This window comes from Dermacentor albipictus, chromosome 2 (genome assembly GCF_038994185.2).
Source record: "Dermacentor albipictus isolate Rhodes 1998 colony chromosome 2, USDA_Dalb.pri_finalv2, whole genome shotgun sequence".
Lineage (NCBI taxonomy): Eukaryota > Metazoa > Arthropoda > Arachnida > Ixodida > Ixodidae > Dermacentor > Dermacentor albipictus.
The window spans coordinates 109,289,752-109,308,020 of record NC_091822.1 but is presented as its reverse complement, the minus strand read 5'-3'; the positions used below and the strand labels follow the sequence as shown (position 1 = coordinate 109,308,020).

Genomic DNA, 18,269 nt, shown 5'->3' with positions numbered 1-18,269 from the left:
TTCTTACACGCTTGCTTTCTTTTTTTTTTCTTTTTTCTTTCTGCTACTTGTGTTTCAGTGAACGCGGGACGCGGTGCTGCTCGCGGCTCGTTGCAAGGAGGAGGAGAATCGTGAAGGAGTGGCAGAACGAATCGGTAAAGAACAGGGGAAAGCGGGGGGGGGGGGGGATGTGCCTCTGGTCCACTTCGCGCGAGTGCGGGCGTGTCAAAAAAGCGAAGCGAAAGGATTCGTTTTACAACCGACAGCGTGCTCGGTGCCTCGCCGGACCCTTCGCGTATATACAGGCACCGATGGCTCATGTGTGTGGCGTGCTACCATACTGCTGATTTCAAGGTCGCTGGTTCCAGTCCCGGCCGCTGCGGCTGCATTTCAAAAGGGGCTGTGATAAAAAAAAAATCATAGACGTAAGTGGACGTTAAAGGTCTCCATTCGGTAAACGTTACGTCCGGGGCCGTGCGGGGCCATCCAGCGGGCCATGAACCATTTCCGAGTATCTTGGAAGATTTTCCTCTGGTGATGGACCCTTGGCAGCCTAGCCCCGGGCACCAACAACAATAACCGTTGGACAAATAAAGTTTATTCCTATATCCTATCCTATCCTATCCTACGTCCGGGGCCATCGGCAATACAACGTATAGCGTGGGAGTTGCTCGTGGCTTTATATATAAGCACGATATTTCCGCCTGCCTTTGCCGAATTGACGCTCTTTTTTCTTTTTTTGTTTGCTCGCTTGTTTGTTGATTTGTTTCGAACAAGAGGCGTTTCCCGCCCTTTCTCGGTATACACGTGAGTGCACTATGGCCTCCTAATCACTATACACGGCGCGCACTATTATGCACTTATAGCAACAACAACAACTTGTATGAGTACACTTCCGGTAGTAACGGCGCTGCCCCTACAGGTGGCGCGCCACTCACCCGCTTCTCCCCTTCGTCTCGTCAAGAGCATGGCGAGCGAATGAGTGGGCGGTGCGAACGGGTTGCGACAACGCTATCGCGTTCCACTCTTGAAGGCGAAGCTTAAGCGTCCTCCAATGTTTTTTTTCATTCCACCTAATTATATAACTAGTCTTAATAAATCAACTTCTCAAATATTATTAGATGAAAAGTGTCAATGATACAAACTCCCGATACAGCTTTCTGTTGCTCGATAGGTGCTGCATAAAAGTGTTTTTCCGAGCGTGAAAGTAGCCCGTGAATGCAGGCAAAATTGCCGCGCGATTGGCCGCTCGAGTCACTTTGCGTGTATTCGCGGGCTTCTTTCACACTCGGAAAAACGCTTTTATGTAGCACGTATTGCACAAGTGACGGCAAACAACATTACCTTGGTTCTGTCCAGCTACGTGATATTCGCATATTTTTAAACTCTGGCTAAAGTTACGTGGGCCACCGTATATATACATTAACAAACTTGAATATAATGGAAAGGCAGGAAGGTAAATAATCTTTATGACAATTTCTGGTTTGTTACCCGGAGCGGAGGAGGAGGAGGGGGGAGGATTTAGGACAATGGAGGAAGAAGCCAAGAAATAAGAAAATACAGAAGAAGCAGGGAGGTGTATCCGTTGTATATCCCATTAGGTTGAGTATAGGCGCGTAAGGCGGAAACGCATTATACTCATAGTCCGTAGTGCATCTTTATGTACCGTATAAAAGTTACATGGTTTAGAGGAGACCGTTTCTTCGACTTAGTTTTGTGATATACAATCAGCTTACCATATGTTAGTCTTTTCTTTTTTTATTATTTCTTGTTTTATTTATACCCCCCCCCCCCCCTCCTGAAAGCTGTCGTTCAATAATGCTGCGCGCGACGCATCCGATATACCGGTGCTGAAAACAAGGATGTTTGTATTTTTTTTTTTGCGCACCGTGCAAAAAGCTAACCAGCTGCTGCAGGGATCACGCCTCGCGGCATCACCTCGACGCTACAGTTTTCACAGCGCTCTGCATGCTGCGGCCTTTCGCAGCGCTTATTCATCATTCGCCGGCGGTAGCACTTTGCCGGGTGAGTGAGAGAGAGAGAGAGAGAGAGAGAGAGAGAGAGAGAGGGGGGAGGGAGGGAGGGAGGGAGACCCGGGTGTCTTGGCTGCGGCCGAGCGCGGAAGCGTTTTCCACCGCGGAGACGGCATCCAGACAAGCGGACTCGATTTATCAGCCGCGAGTCGCCCCCGTGACGGTAGCCTGCAGCTCGTTAGTGTGGCGCTCTTTTCAGCCGCATCTTTGTGTGGGTGCGCGCACGGTGAGGGAGAACGCGCGGGAAAAGCCGTGGAACACACACTGCAGCGCTCACGATGGGCCTGAGGGTATATGTATACTATAGTTATTATTTACCATACCTACACTGCCAGCCAGCTGACGCTTAGAAAGTCGAGGCGACAGCGATACATCAGCTGCTTTCTCGCAGCCAATTCGAAAACACATAGCAGGAGAGTCTGCGCCACAAGTTGGCATTGTATAGTTAAACGTGAAATAAGTGTTGCTCTCCATCCGGTTATAGGACAGTATACCACTGTCGAAAATGCACGGTTCGCTCATAGCAACAGCTCGTTTCCCGGGCTTTTGTTAAGAGGGTGGGCGGTAACTAAGATAAGGTTTGGGGCTTGATGAGCGAAGGTGCGTTTTTAATTCCTAAAGGCGGGTCGCTAATTCTCCGCACTTTGGGACTTTATTCGGTACATCACGACGACGGCGAAAGTGCACCTGGAGTGTCCGTATGTATTTGTTGTCGCAGCAAAAACTTTACTGTAACTTTTATTTATAATTCTTATTGTAAATGCTTGCAATAATACCTTTACTTCAAAAAAGAAAAAGAGCGAGGAGGTTGCGTTGCATGCACTTTGAGCCAGAATGTTTGCGAATATTGCCCGAACCGTACGAGCCTTCTTCAGTTTGGCAATGAATCAACGCACATGTGTCAAACACGAAAAAAAAAGAAAAGAATTGTTAGCAGAAACATCTCATTTTGTTTAGGTGGGCATCGGATGGCGCCTACGGGCGCAAGCGACGTATGACGTGACAAGTCCAGGACGCGTATCAGAGCGATCGTTTCGTTTCCGGATAAACTTAGCGGGCCGTTCCAGAGTGTGAAATTGCAGGTCTTTTGGGAGCTATAGCTGTGTGTGCGTAAACACAAAGGAACGCGTCTTGCGCATGCGCTCACCTTTCTCGGTCTTCGTGTAGGCTCCCCCGTGACCGACCCCGTGCAGCAGCTGCTGGATGGACTGCCGAGGGTGGACCTTGGGCATCTTGACCGGAGGAAGGTGGTGGTGACCCAGCATCTCGGCCACGCCAGGAGGGACGCTCCTGCGCATTGCGGAGCGCGAGCTTATATGTAATTGTGCTGGAAAGGAAGATGCATGAATGTATATATGGCCTGTGCGGGACCCAGCTGTATGCAGGCTGGATCCTGTTCCTCCCTGCTGACAGTGAATTAGCATTAATTGAAAAACGTGTTTCAGAGTCTGAACAGGTGTGCCCGTTGCATGCCATCATTGGAGTTGAATCCGCCATCGTACTGTTCACTCGGAGCTGCGGTCGTCTATATATGCATCCTGTACTTATTCAACAAAATATGCTTTCCCAGTATGAAATACCTGTTTTCCTCTAATGTCATTTGCAGTCTAAGTTATGCGGCATTAATATTTTCGATATCATAATCAATAGAAGATTTTGGTTTAACGCGGCTGGAAAACTGACTACACAGCGTGAGATAATCGTGAGATAAAAAAGAAAGCCGGCAGATAACATGACCTGTGGGAATCAATGTTATGCGAAGCAGTGTGCCAAGTTAACGAAACGACCATGAAAAAAAATATGGGGTTTTACGTGCACAAACCACTTTTTGATTATAAGGCACTCCGTAGTGGGAGACTCCGGAAATTTCGACGGCCTGGGGCTCTTTAACGTGTACCTAAATCTAAGTACACGGGTGTTTTCGCACCCATCGAAACGTGGCCGCCGTGGCCAGGATTCGATCCCGCCACCTCGTGCTTGGCAGCCGAACACCATAGCCACTAAGCAACTACAGCGGGTATAAGACCATGAAAGCACCAAGACGTAGGGTGCTGTTTCATGACCTACGTGACACGCATGTCATGACATTCATGTCATGGCCAATCATTTATGTTCGTCATGCACTCTTGTCATACCATGCCAATTTTTGTACGTACCAATTAAGTTAACGACACGACCATGAGAGCACCAATACGTGGACGGCTAGATAGTATGTCAAAGTGGCACATGTTCGCCAAGAAATACTTCGCATTAAAAAAAAAAAAGCAGGGATAACAGGTGGAAGGGACGACGCGTGCAGCGCTGTGTTCATAGAGTTACGTTATGCCGTTCATAAGAACTCATTGACCTGTGCTTTCTCTACCATCATTTGGATGGAAATATAGGCGCTCTTTTACAAACTGTTCAAACGATGCCTCGCGTATCTGGGCCCTACAAAATTTTCTTTTTGGCTCGTCAGACGAAATACTCGGATTAAAAAAAGCAACCAGAGACGAACGCGCGCAAGCACGCACTGACAAAGTGTCTCGTCCTTCATTTGCGGGGATTTCGTCTATCTCCAACAGATAAAAATCTTATATAACGCAGCTGTTTTTCAGGAACATCGTCGCTCCCTTAGTGCACTATATAACGTGGTTTCATAGGGACGTTCTTTGAACCTAGCAAGATTTACACTCGATGCCTCAACGGACGGCGCAACCGCCTCTGAAGACGGGACAGCCGTTCTTTTCCTTCTTCCCTCATAAAATTGCGGGACTATGTGTGGGTCGTATTTTAGAAGCGGAAGCCGCAGCCGAGACGTACTCCCGACTTCGCGCGAGATATCACTTTTCGTGGAACAGCTGATGAAGGAGCGCGCTAAACGTCGCACACCGAAGGGCTTCTGCTTCTGAACGCTGCAGGATACGCGAAGCGGCGTACATAGGCCACCAAAGAAAGAAAGAAAGAAAGAAAGAAAGAAAGAAAGAAAGAAAGAAAGAAAGAAAGAAAGAAAGAAAGAAAGAAAGAAAGAAAGAAAGGGGGCAGGGTGGGGGGCACTCGACGGTGATAGCGGGCTTGTGATGTCGCCGAACAGTTCCTCCCCTATCGCGCCAGGACCTCTCGAGCGCGAGAGTTGATATAGCGGTCTTTTAACGACCGCTTTAAGAGCGCTTCGCCCATGCGCATAAAGCCCGAAGACGTAAAAAGAAGGCAGCTCCCATAACCCTCAAAGATGCCGTCTTCGCGGACAGATCGCGACTGTTTGGCGTAGCAAAACGCCGCAGCTGTCATTTATATAGCGAGCCCAAAAATAAGTTCTATGCGAAGTGTTGCTGCGGAAATGCGGGGCACATCTATATAGCGCATGAAGGAGGACGAAGGCAAGCGCTTGATTTGCACGGCGAAATTCCCATAGTGGCTATACGTACTGTATAGAACACCAGCTAATGTGGCCGCGTCAGTGGAGCTTACGCGGGCCGTTAAGCCATGGGGACCACATCACAAGGCCTTATAAAGATTTAATCGATGCCATCAACGTCGCACCCTCACCTCGCGCGTTTCCCGCCACCTCTCACCATCACCTCAACACCCACTAACAACGGGCCAAAATCAAATGAGTGCTATTTCTCTCTCTCTCTCTCTGGTTGATTCTAGTCGATACTCTTGCTGAAGCCCAAGTTTGTTTTGTTACCTTTCTCTCGAGCTTCCATTTGATTACAACGTTGCACCACTTGGAGTCACGAACGCCAACCAATTTTTGGATTGGAGGGAGCCACAAAGGAGGAGTTCTCGGCGCGTGGTTCCGTTCCGTTTTGCCCCGAGTTGCAACTCAGCCGTGACAAAGTCTTATAACCCGGCAGTCATCTCTGCTCAGCTTGCCGGTGCCTATACAGAACGATCAAATCAAATCAAACAGCGCGCTACGACGTCGACGGACATACATGTGCTAAAAACAGGCTCGATTCAAATCTGTTTGCGGAGGCTTATATTCTTGGATCGTGGCCTTATGGGGGGGAGGGGGTAGGCACTCGACGGCACGTAGCACGGATGAGAAAGAAACGCGGCCATCACTATACGCTTTCCTGAGATCTGTCATACTGGCCTCAGCGAACGTTTGTACAGACATGGCGTGTACCCTGCGCATGCGTGCAGCCAGTGTTCTGCCTCTCCCTTATGTCATTCCCATATTCCCCCCTCCCCATCCCCCCGCGAGCTCTGTGTCGGGAGCGACCTCTCCATCTTTCCTTTACCATCCCTTTCTTTCTTAAACGTCGCAATTTGCGTTGCGATGTATACATCCAAACATCTTTACAACGGCTGCACGCGTAACCGCTGTTGATGCGACTTGTGGATGCGTGCTTGCTTTTAGAAGACGCGACGATAATTTACAGGAAACCTTGAGCAACCGTGCATGGTCAAACCACGTACGAGAAGTCAAAGTGCGTCATGGTTATTCGAGTTTTCAACGCCGCAGTGAAATACGCTTTGGGAGACGGATATATTTTTTTTTTTCACCGACTGCATATATACTTTTGCTGTTCTTCCTACACTGTGTGCGCGTGCAGTGCTCATTCTCTCCATTTCTCTTCCTCTTCTTGTCTCCCGCTTTCCCTTAACCCCCGTGTAGGCCGGGTATAGCAAAACGGATGCTCGTGTGGTTGAGCTCCCAGATTCTCCTTCCTTTTCTCTCTCTCTCTTGCAAGTGTAATGAAGAACAGCGCACGGATAAGGCCAGTGAAATCGTATGTTCGATGCCTGCAGTGCGGCCACTGAGCCAGCCGGATCGCCCCTGCTTGGGGCGAGCGTGAGCCGCTCGGGTTTCTTCTTCACTGTTTTTAGGCTTCCTCCGTTTCTGAGAGCATGTTCAATTCTATCCATATTATACTTCCTTATGTCAGCTGTCTTACGCTTGTTGATTAACTTCGAAACTTCTGCCAGTTCTATTCTAGCTGTAGGGTTAGAGGCTTTCATACATTGGCGTTTCTTGATCAGATCTTTCGTCTCCTGCGATAGTTTGCTGGTATCCTGCCTAATGGAGTTACCACCGACTTCCATTGCACACTCCTTAATGATGCCCACAAGATTGTCGTTCATTGTTTCAACACTAAGGTCCTCTTCCTGAGTTAAAGCTGAATACCTGTTCTGTAGCTTGATCTGGAATTCTTCTATTTTCCCTCTTACCGCTAACTCATTATTCGGCTTCTTATGCACTAGTTTCTTCCGTTCCCTCCTCAGGTCTAGGCTAATTCGAGTTCTTACCATCCTGTGGTCACTGCAGCGCACTTTGCCGAGCACGTCCACATCTTGTATGATGCCAGGGTTAGCGCAGAGTATGAAGTCTATTTCATTTCTAGTCTCACCGTTCGGGCTCCTCCACGTCCACTTTCGGCTATCCCGCTTGCGGAAGAAGGTATTAATTATCCTGATATTATTCTGTTCCGCAAACTCTACTAATAACTCTCCCCTGCTATTCCTAGCGCCTATGCCATATTCCCCCACTGCCTTGTCTCCAGCCTGCTTCTTGCCTACCTTGGCATTAAAGTCGCCCATTAGTATAGTGTACTTAGTTTTCACTCTACCCATCGCCGATTCCACGTCTTCATAGAAGCTTTCGACTTCCTGGTCATCATGACTGGATGTAGGGGCGTAGACTTGTACAATCTTCATTTTGTACCTCTTATTAAGTTTCACAACGAGACCTGCCACCCTCTCGTTAATGCTATAGAATTCCTGTATGTTACCAGCTATGTTCTTATTAATCAGGAATCCGACTCCTAGTTCTCTTCTCTCCACTAAGCCCCTGTAACGTAGGAGGTGCCCGCTTTTTAGCACTGTATATGCTTCTATTGGCCTCCTAACTTCACTGAGCCCTATTATATCCCATTTAGTGCCCTCTAATTCCTCCAATAGCACTGCTAGACTCGCCTCACTAGATAACGTTCTAGCGTTAAACGTTGCCAGGTTCATATTCCATTGGCGGCCTGGCCTGTCCGGAGCCGGTGATTCTTAGCACCCTCTGCTGCGTTGCAGGTCTGACCGCCGCCGTGGTCAGCTGCTTCGCAGCTGCTGGGGACTGAGGGCCGGGGTTTTATTGTTGTGTTCATATAGGAGGTTGTGGCCAAGTACTGCACCAGGGTGGCCAATCCTGCTCTGGTGAGGGAGTGCGTTACCGGGTCTGGTCACCGGGATCAGGCCACACTCCAGGCCTGTTTGTGCAATTTTATCAACACGCGCATTTTTTTTTTAATCCGGTGGAAAATTGCCGGCACCGGGATTCGAACCACGGACCTCATGCACGCGAGGCGGGTGTTCTACCTCTACGCCACTGCTGCACTCTGTCTGTTATTTATACCGGAACATCATTCATCCGAACGCCCTAGTGCTTTTAGGCTGTGGCCTTTGGCTTGCCCCCCCCCCTCTCTCTCTCTCTCTCAAACATTGTGATTTCAGTCGCAACGAACTGCTATATGAATGGTCTTCGTGGAGCGCACACACGCCTTGGACAAATTTGCACTGGCGCGGGCAAAAAAAACCTTGAAGTGTAGCGATTGTCATGTAAAAAAAAAAAAAAGCTATTCACTATTTCAATTTCGCTGTGCGTTGCCGGTTTGATCTGTTGCTCGAGGCTGTCTATCTAAGTGTGTCAGCTGCTAGAATCCGGTTAGAAAAGTGTATATAGACCAAGGTATAAGCGATATTTGGGCACTTGCATGACTGAGATTAATTTAGATTCTATACTTAGTTCTTGATCCATCGCGCATACCCTCATGTTCCATGGATCCGTATATACCTGTATTGCCAGCTCGTCCAAATGTCAACTTCGGCGTATATTGAGTGAGCTCCGTTCTGCGGACGCGCGCAAAGTGGAGAAGGGTTCACGAAAGGGAAGACGTCGTCCACTCTACTGCAGCACGATGCTGCAAAGGAAACCCAATACGGCCGCGTTGCTCAGAAGCAAAAGATTCGCGGTTTAAGCAAAACATTTCATGCTCCAGGGATAGAATAGGGGACCGACGCCCTTGCAGGCGATCGCTCTGCCCTCTGGGCTAGCCAATCAAGGGGATGTAGCAAATCTCAAAGAGAGACCGCGGGTTCATCGATAACTTGTACATAAAACTCGGACACACACTGAATATGGTAAATCAGTCCCACGGAAGCCCGCTAGGAGGAGGAAAGTTCATTAAAGGGAGAAATTGTCATCCAGACATTTTGTGCTACGCGGTCGGGTGCATAAAACTTTTCCGTTTCATTAAGCAACTCAATTCTTTAAATTAGGTGTGCTTGAAAATGGACATGTGCAGCTGTTGGCTACTGCTCTGGTAACTGCACATAAAACGATGCCAATGCTGCAAGTAAAACTCATGACAAAGAATTTAGAGACATCAGTTTAAAAAAAAAGTAACTGAACGAGTATCCCTAGGTAACGTCAAATGATGTGTATCATGAGTGCACGCATTCGAAGCACGACAACAACGAACATGGAAACACAAGACAACACGCAAACAATAATATTTCCATCTCCATAAGAAAGGAAGTACGTCCCCATACACAAAATTTTCTTTCAGGAGAGTAACGAGTACTCAAACCAGAATGCGTAAGGGAAGAAAGGTATAGCGAATTGCGAAAACGCCTTCATTCTTATTTCACGTGAAGTGACGCGCCCTAGTACTCACCAGTCTTCTGCGTCGCAGTCTCTGAATCCCTTGGCGAAAGGATTGCTGGCAATTTTCAGCTGCGTTATCTGAAAAAAGAAAAGATGAACATGAGATAAAGATAAACTAAAGAGATAAAAAATTGACATATATGCTCAACCTCGCTAGAAGCGAGAAAAAAAAATGAGAGAAAGCAGCCAATGGCACAACTCTAATTGGCGAAATACACTTGGTTGTAATTATGACAACCGGAAGGGCGCCTGTAGTTTCGGAGTGCAGATCGATTGCACACATAAGTTAGAGGCAACGCGTGAATGCTAATCTGCAACTGCCCGGTGCTTCAAGGCAGGCTTGCGCTGGTAGGACGCCCACGCCACCAACACACGCGCCGAAAAGCAGAAAGCAGCGGGCCTTTCAATGTCCCGTGAGAAATTGAGAGCAAGGTTCTACCCGCATCGCTGCCGAACACAAGATTGTTCGGCAGCTGAACGCTATACTGCCCTGGTCATGAAAGGGCTATATGCGTTTTCGAATTCTGCATCATGAACTTGGGATAGTTGGGATCGATTAAATAAATATTAGCACATGTGAATGGAGAAATGCGTAAGCTATAGTGAAAGGCCGCCTATGAAATGAGTAATTGTGTGAAAGGCACGCCCATGTCACGCTTTTGGCAGGTTCCTGTGTCTTACCAGTGATCGAAAGTGCTTCAAGGTCTGTCATTCGGCCACCAGCAGCTAGCCACACCTCAGAACCTAGCAGACGTGGATACCTCCTCAAGAGCAAGACGATACGGGACGTGCGTTCTCTTTGAAGTCAGAAAGCAACGCTTTCTATCAGAATCTTTTATTGAAGCCGTTCACCGGTGGTGCTAAATATTCGCCGGTTGCCAAGGGTCTGAGCGCCGCACCAGTTGTTTCATGAGACACATGACAGTGCATGCAGCGATTGATACGATCAATGAGCGAGCTTCTTGCCACAGCTAGGAGGCAGGAACTGCTGCGCCCCGACATCCACGCCATCGCGTGAGATTTCCCATCACGTGACCCGCTATACTGATTAGCTTCTGAGCTTGTCGAACCCCCTCCCTCGATCCGCCGCCTGAAAAACATTTGTCCGGTCACTCTTCGAAATGCGAACTCCCTTCAGCGCGCTCAAGCTCATCTGATAAAGAAGAAACAAACAAGAAAAGACGAATCGAGTGGTGCGGTCGTCGGCAAAGTAAACGCAGCGGTGGGTGGAAAAGCCAGAGAAACAAACAGAGCCCAGCGACAAGCAAAGCGAAAGCAGATTGTCAACGTCCGTGTTCACCAGCACAAGCGAAACCTTGTCGCGCCTCAGACCGCCGATCGCCTCCTCCTCGACCTGTCGTCGAGTTTACTACGAACCCACGACGCGGGCAGCGCGCGCGGCGGAGCACAATCGAGGCGTTGGCAGATTCGAGCCACGCGCTCGCACGCGCGCGAGTGGCGACAAAGTGAGAAAGAAATTTCTTTTCTGTTTACTCTCCCTCGAGGAAACAAACCCGGCCCCGGCCACGCGTGAGAAGGCGAGGAAACGAAACACGCAGTCTGGGCCACCCGTGTGGTTCGGCACGTCTGCAGGGTCGGGCGGCATCGCACTCCTCGCGCCAGTTCGGCGACGTCTTGCAGTCGGTAAACTGGGTGGTGAGGCTAACCACCGCCGCCCGCTATAAACTACCAACACTGCCACCTCTGTGCACCACGTTCGGGACGAAACATTCCTGTAGGCGTCGCGTGTCCCCCCCACCCCCCGTGCACTCACACTCACGCGCGCGCTTTCGAGCTCACGTCATCGCCTGGCTTGCCGCCGTACGAGCTTCTGCTGGCGATGTCGCCGCCGCAAGAGAGAGAGAGAGGGTGAGAAAGGTTTTTGTGAGCAACAAGTGATTTACCGCCTGCCTGGCGGCACTCGTCTTGGGAAAGTGTCGCTTCTTTCTTTCTTTTTATTAGTATTACCCTACGCCATTCGCGCTTTCTTTTTGGTGGTTCCCCCTATTTCCATCGTTTCGAGCGTTCGGAGCAAACTTTCTTCTTCTCGCTCCTTCGCGAACATCGGCGGCGACGCCCTTCTTTTTCAAGACTCTCGCGTCGCGCTTGCTGGCTACGCGGTGCAGAACGAGAGAGAGAGAGAACAAAAAGACCATTGCAAAAAAAAATAATAATAATAAAGAAAGAAAGGTGTCCGTCATGGCAGAAAGAGAGAAAGCGCGACCACGACTTGGTCGCCACCGTGCGCTAGCTCTTCGCCGCGGGCCCTTACAAATTACTCGCCCTCCGGTCTGCGAGCGAGCTTGGTCGCGCGCCCGGGAAGAAGAAGAAGAAGAAAAAAGAAAAGCAGAAAAAAGGAAGTCTCCGCAGCTCTCGAGTATCGTCCCGTCAGCGCTGAATTACGGCACTGCGGGAGGTCATAAATGCAACTTGCGACCCGCGCGCAAGCACTGCGGTTCACTCGCTGACGAACGCCGAGGAAGCCACGGTTCGCGGCTATATAACGGAGCGCGCACTATGCGCAAAGCGCGCGCTCGCACCCACAACATGCAGCTTATTCCCTGCCTGCCTGTCTGTTTGTTTGTTTGTTTTCGACCCTAGCTGAGGAAACGGAGACGCGAGGAATGCAGCCGCGTGGCTTCCGCGCCGGAGGAAGAGGAGGCGTTTAGGAAGGAGTCATTATTCGCGCCCTCGCCCCGGGAGAAGAAAAGGAGCGCGCGGACCGTCCCGCGGTTTTGTCTTTCGCTCCCGTTTCTGTGTGGCCCGCGAACGGGCGCCGCCACGACCGGGCGTCGTGGTGACGGTGGTCTCCGAGACGTTGACCCAAAGATCGAAATTGCGAAACGTGTGACCGGCGAGAAATGCCAGCGTTAGCACCGCTACTGTTAGTATCTCAAAGATAGAAACGGGGTATACTTGAAGTAATAGCACGCGTAGGACGCATGCTCGGTAAACGTGCGTGTATATAGGCTCTGAAATGTGTGTGCCTGTTGCCCGGGTTCGGCATTAAAGTTCCACTTGGAAGTCGGCGCTCGTTCTGTGGGCTTCTTTTCTCTGTGTTTCGTCTATCGCGCTGTCATATGCCGATGTGTGATATTACGCTTGGTACTGTTTCTTCCTGATGTAGGACCGCATATCAAGTAAATGTCAGTCGTATATGTATATGATCCAGTATATTTGCGGTATCTGTGACACAACACTCTCTGTGGCCCGCGCAACCTGCAGCCAGTGGCGTAGCTAGGTCGTCTGGCACCCGGGGCCCATAGGTCATTTGGCGACCCCCTCCCCTCCCCTCCCTGGGTGTAGCTGGCGGAAAGAGGGGTATCTTCAGACGTATGTGACACCCCCCCCCCTCCACTGGCCCCTTGCACCCGGGGCCCAAGACCTCCCCCCCCCCCCCGCTACGCCACTGCCTGAAGCCCTCATAACGTGTTTCGCAACTCTCTATCAACCAACTATAGAGCCAGTCTATAGCAGCACCATAACGTGTCCCAAAGCGTATATTGTCGCGAGGAAGGGGCAAGCGTGACGTCACTGCGTACGTAGCTACCTGTCGCGACGAAACTTTTGATAATATCCACGCCACCGTCCCAGAAGAGACGTGTGTATAAATCGGCGACAAAAAGTTTACCCGACATGGGATTGGCGAAAGAAAGCAGAAGCCACGCGAAACTTGGGCCTAGCTGTAGCCTCGAGTTCAAAGTTTGAATCTAGAAGTTTAGATTGTTCATTCAACAGACACAGATATGGATTAAATTAGGAGTGCTACACGCCTTAACGGGGTATAGAAATTCACAATTGTACCTTTGAGAGTGGCGACCTTGGCCCGGTTGGTTTACAGCTTATACATTTTGGAACGCCGAACGCGCGATAACGCATGGCACAGTCACGTGACAGCGACGGATGCGCCAATCTGCCACATGGAAGACCTCGATATCGCGCAAAACTGCAGAATGAACGTTGACGCAGCTATATAAAGAAAAAAAAAAAGGCATGAAATGCTGGGGTGTTATACTTTCCATGAAACCACCATTCGATCATTAGGCGCTCCCATTATAGTGCGGCGGACTCCGGATTAACTCGGATCACATGGGGTTCTTTAAACCTGCACCAGATCTCAGTACACAACCGCGTTTTTTTATTTATTATTATTATTTTATTTTTTTGCATTTCACCCCCATCGGAATGCGACCGCCGCGGCCTGTATTAATACCGCGACCTCGAGCTAATCATGCGCATCGCGACAGCCGCTAAGCGATACCGCCTGCATGGCGGGTGCAGGTATCTCCTGCCTTGCGTAATAAAAATGCATGCTCCCGTTCCCGTTGCTGATTGTATTCGACACCGATGCCTCGCTTCTGGAAGGCCAGACGGCAGCAGGGCTTGGCACATACAGAGAGCAGCAAAATGGCTGCTTTTGTGTCCCCTTTGACTGCCGTGCTTTTGCCTACTAGCGCTGTGATAGTTCTACTTACTTACAAAAAAACAAAAACAAAAACACACACACACTTGCCGCGGAACCAGTGTTCGGTAAACATTTGTGGCCGACTGTACGTATCGGCTTTCAGTTCAGCGCCACACAGGTAGGGTGACACAGGAGCGTCGTCCATGGTCAGTTTCTCCACCACCCAGTAATACAAGGGCGTTGTGTAGCACGGATCGGTATACGCATACAAGTGGTGTCGTGTTACTTACAGCTTCGCGCGCGCGTGGTGATGCATGCCAGTGAGTGGTGAGGGGGAAAGGGAGAGAAGGGGGATGAGCGTTGGAGGGGGGTGCGTGACCAGGCGGAACACATGTGGACACTGGCAGCAGGGTGCGCCTATCCGTCCGGCGCGGAAGAAAGATTGCCCTGTTTGTTGGACTGGCCGACTGTCAGCATATAGCGTACTCCCCACTGTGGCGTATTACGGTGTTGTTGTTCCTTCGTTTCTTCCTTTCTTTCTTTCTTTCTTGGAAGCAGAAGGATGGCATTCCTGACCGTGACGACAGATACATTGTCCGAGTCAGTCCTAAGCAAAACGCAGCGCAACGTGTAAAATCGTGTGAAAGGAGTGGTCTTCGCGTCCTGTTACCTATTGCTTGTTCTGTCGGCTTTCAACTTTGCATTTTCTTTTCGTTCGTTATTTATTTTTCTTTCTTTCTTTTTCCAATGCGCTGTGGTACGCGAGGAGTCAGACGTTGCAAGGTTGCACGTTTCGTTGGCGTCATAAATTTAAACACGTAACGGAATCACGTGGAAATATATGTGGGAGATCGGGTGCTCACCGGCGGAACGAAAATGTTTGGGCTAAGCCGTTCCCCAGAACAAAACACGGATCTTTCGAGCATAAAGCGGCGAAGAATAATGGGCCTCGTTTCAATTCAAACAAACCTTGACATGGCGAATATATATATATTTGCACAAGGACTTTATATTGTTTGTTCGAGTCGTTCCATCCCTGTCTGCACGTCGCCTTTTCTCTACTTCCTTCTTTCCGATGCGCCCCAACATATGGAATGCTTGATTGCTTAAGAAAGACTAACCGTTAGGCTAGTTGGTATGCATAACTGATGACAAGAATTAGCGCAAAGGAAAGAAAGAAAGAAAGAAAGAAAGAAAGGACGCACGCACAGGATGAAGGGAGAACACAAGACCCTGTAAGAAAAACGAGAGCTTGGTTAGTTGGCACTGTTCTTCACCGTCCGTCATCATTTTTTGCGCTGTCTCTAGTGTTACAAGAGCTTGTGGTTGTACGTCCCCTCTTCTTGTGTGCGCATGCTCTCTCTCTTTCTCTCTCTCTCTCTTACGCTAATTCCTCTCCGTAATTGAGCGGTTAGTTTCAATGTTTAAAGGCAATGCGGGACAATAGGGGGGTTAAAAAAGAACAAAAACGACAACAACGAAAAAAAAAAGAGAGAGACCTCGAGAGATGTGCACTGTTTTTGGCCACTTGGAACTGCTTAGCGCCCGTCCAAATCTCGGCACGTGAAGGTGTCTGAATTCCACTCCCACTGGAATGCTGTAGCTCTACTATAGCGGGAATGGAACCCGGCGACCTCGTGCTCAGCAGCGACGCACCATGTATACACACACCTAGCATCTGCGGCGGGATCGTTTAAATAGACTTGCGACGACAGTTTCGTGCAAGCGACGAAAAACGCCGAGGAGATGCATGCACGTGCAGTATGCAATCACTATGCGGTGCCGTCAGGGAGATACGACATGTCGCAACCTCACGATCTCAACCTCACGACCTCGGCTTCACACAGCTCGATCTCAACAGATATTCGTGCATTGCACGCAAGCCCCAAGCGGCACAGTGCCGGAGGCCCTTGGGACATTTTCGCACCCTCTTTTCGAAACGTGACAACGAAGAAGACGCGTGAATTCCTGCGAACAGCGAGGCTTGGCTCCCTCGCTCTTCCAGAGAGAGAGAGAGAGAGAGGCGGAGAAGAGTAAGAGCGTCTCCTCTCGGCTGCAGCGTCACGGCGTTCGCATCCAGGAGAGCGGTCATTTGTCTCGGCCCGACAGCTCTCTGTCTCGTCTGTCTCCCGCTTCCCTGGCAAGACTCCGCGCGCGGTGGAGACTCGCGCTAGCGTCTCCAGCCGCACGGACGACGACGACGACGAGGAGGAGGACTAGGCCTAGAGAGGGGAGCGTTCGAGGGAGGGACTCTCGCAACCGCTGCCAACTTCTCTCGGTGGCTCCGTCGCACGCGGTCTGCACCGCGGTCGCGCAAAGGATGTGCGAGAACGCTTCTGTTTATCTCTCCCCGCTTCTCCCTCGTCTACTTTTACGCTGGCTTCTGTTTAGTTTCGTCTGTTCAGCCCGGTGCCGTGATAGAGCACGCGCAGTCGCAAAGTGCCGCCGAGCAACCCAGATCATTCGGCGACGGCGTCTCCTGCCCCGCCCACACGCTTAACTGAAGAGGGAGCGGAACACAATAAAACGCAAGAGGTATATAGAGGCAGGAGGATAGAAGAGGTGGCTGTCCGCAATGAAGTGCTTGCCAGTGTTTGTGTGACGTACAGGCGTATCTTATCGTTTCGAGCCGCCCTGACATGTTTGCACAATAAAATGCCGTCAGCTCGGATTCTTTCAAGGGATACGGGGCACTCAGTCAGTTTGGCAGGTTTGGAAGGGGCGACATCGGGCAAAGCCTTACGATATTGGTTAGATGCAGTAAGAACGACTTGGTTGCGGTTTATTGTAGAGAGTTACGTTTACAGATTTGAGAAATTGTAAAGGAGTATAAGAAGAGTCTGCACGCTTTGGTGACTCATAATTTCCCCGAGCAATATTCGCCATCCATCTTGCGTGCCACGTGGTTTTTTCAAACCCTGCGTGCCAGCTACTTTCAGGAACACGAACGGCATGCGAGTATCAGCGTGACACAGCATTCTTGGCATGAAAGTAGCGGGCGCATAGTGTTTTAAGGAAAGGAGGCGCACGCAAGACAGACGACGGTGATTGTTTGGGGACAAGGTCTAAGCCCAAAACGCTGTAAAAGTTTATTTAGAGTGTGCAAGTAGTCGGTCAGCTGTATACGCGTAGACACATATCGCTCACCCTGTGGTTCTGGTAGGCGGTGACGGCGGTGAACTTGGTCTCGGGGAAGATGAAAGTGCGGAAGTTCTCCGTCTTGGACGTGTCCTCCCCTTTGCGGTTGACATACACCACGTGACATCGGGGCTGGTACCGGTGCATCGAGTTCAGAATGATCTGCGCCAGCGGCCAAGCTTCGGTTAAAATAAAGGCATGCTAGCGTTGCAGTATAACTATTCTGGCACAGAAAATAGTGTGGTGCAGTAAACGACGCCGCAGCGCCTGATGGAGGCGTTTATGACAGATGTCACTTGTTGCAGAGTGAACAAATATGTAAGCACACGCACCGTTCGCTTTTCATTCATTCATTCATTCCAGTCCGAATATTACAGCTATTCCTGTTCGTGTAAACGTAATTTATTTGGAAACGTCGTTATGCGACTTGAAGACTATGGCGCGAAAGATGCCGGGGACTAATGGAATTAAAATGCACGCGAGCTGTCTTCCAACTATATATACATTTTGTTGAATAGAGAACCGAATAATTACCAAACAAAAGTCACATGACTGAAAAGATGACCAAAAGCGTGCCGCCTTATGGCTTTGCCCGTGTGTCCGCTGTCTTTGTAGATACAACAAACGTCTTTGTTTCATAGTGCATTGGATGGTTTTCTCAATTGAATGTCTGCGTACGCGTCCGTTATTTCTTTCTTTATCTGCGTCAGTTTTTTGCGCTGTAGTCTTCAAGTCGTATCCGCTAACGCGCTTGATTACAATGGCTCAAGAATTACGTGCTCATAGGCCGTAGAGTACTCAGTCGCCTTCCTTTTGCTATAGGAAAATCAACGAGAGAGGCATGTCGGACTCGTATGATAGCGTGGAGCGGCATTTCATGGGACAAGTTCGTTCTACTTCTTTTTTTTTCTTTTCCTTGAACGTGTTTACGTCTCTCAGGCATTATGAAGGGGAAAAAGAAAAGAAGAGCAACCAAATTTGATAACATAAATGTACAGACAGTAAAGTTGCCTGAAGAGTAACTTGGGCCCACATTCGCAATAGAGCTCTTGTACCCTGGCAATGTTCGTAA

At 49.7% G+C, this 18,269-nt stretch overlaps 1 protein-coding gene across 1 annotated transcript in view; it reads right to left on the bottom strand.

Annotated features, from left to right (window-relative positions):
* The window catches only part of org-1 (optomotor-blind-related-gene-1), a 96,876-nt gene that overhangs the window by 5,945 nt on the left and 72,662 nt on the right, over window positions 1-18,269 (bottom strand). Inside the window, exons 5-7 of the mRNA XM_065430340.2 lie at window positions 17,207-17,359; window positions 9,665-9,732; window positions 3,160-3,302 (exon numbers count right to left, since the gene is read on the bottom strand). Of these exons, the coding sequence (XP_065286412.1) occupies window positions 3,160-3,302; window positions 9,665-9,732; window positions 17,207-17,359 (364 nt within the window). The remainder of the gene's footprint in view (window positions 1-3,159; window positions 3,303-9,664; window positions 9,733-17,206; window positions 17,360-18,269) is intronic.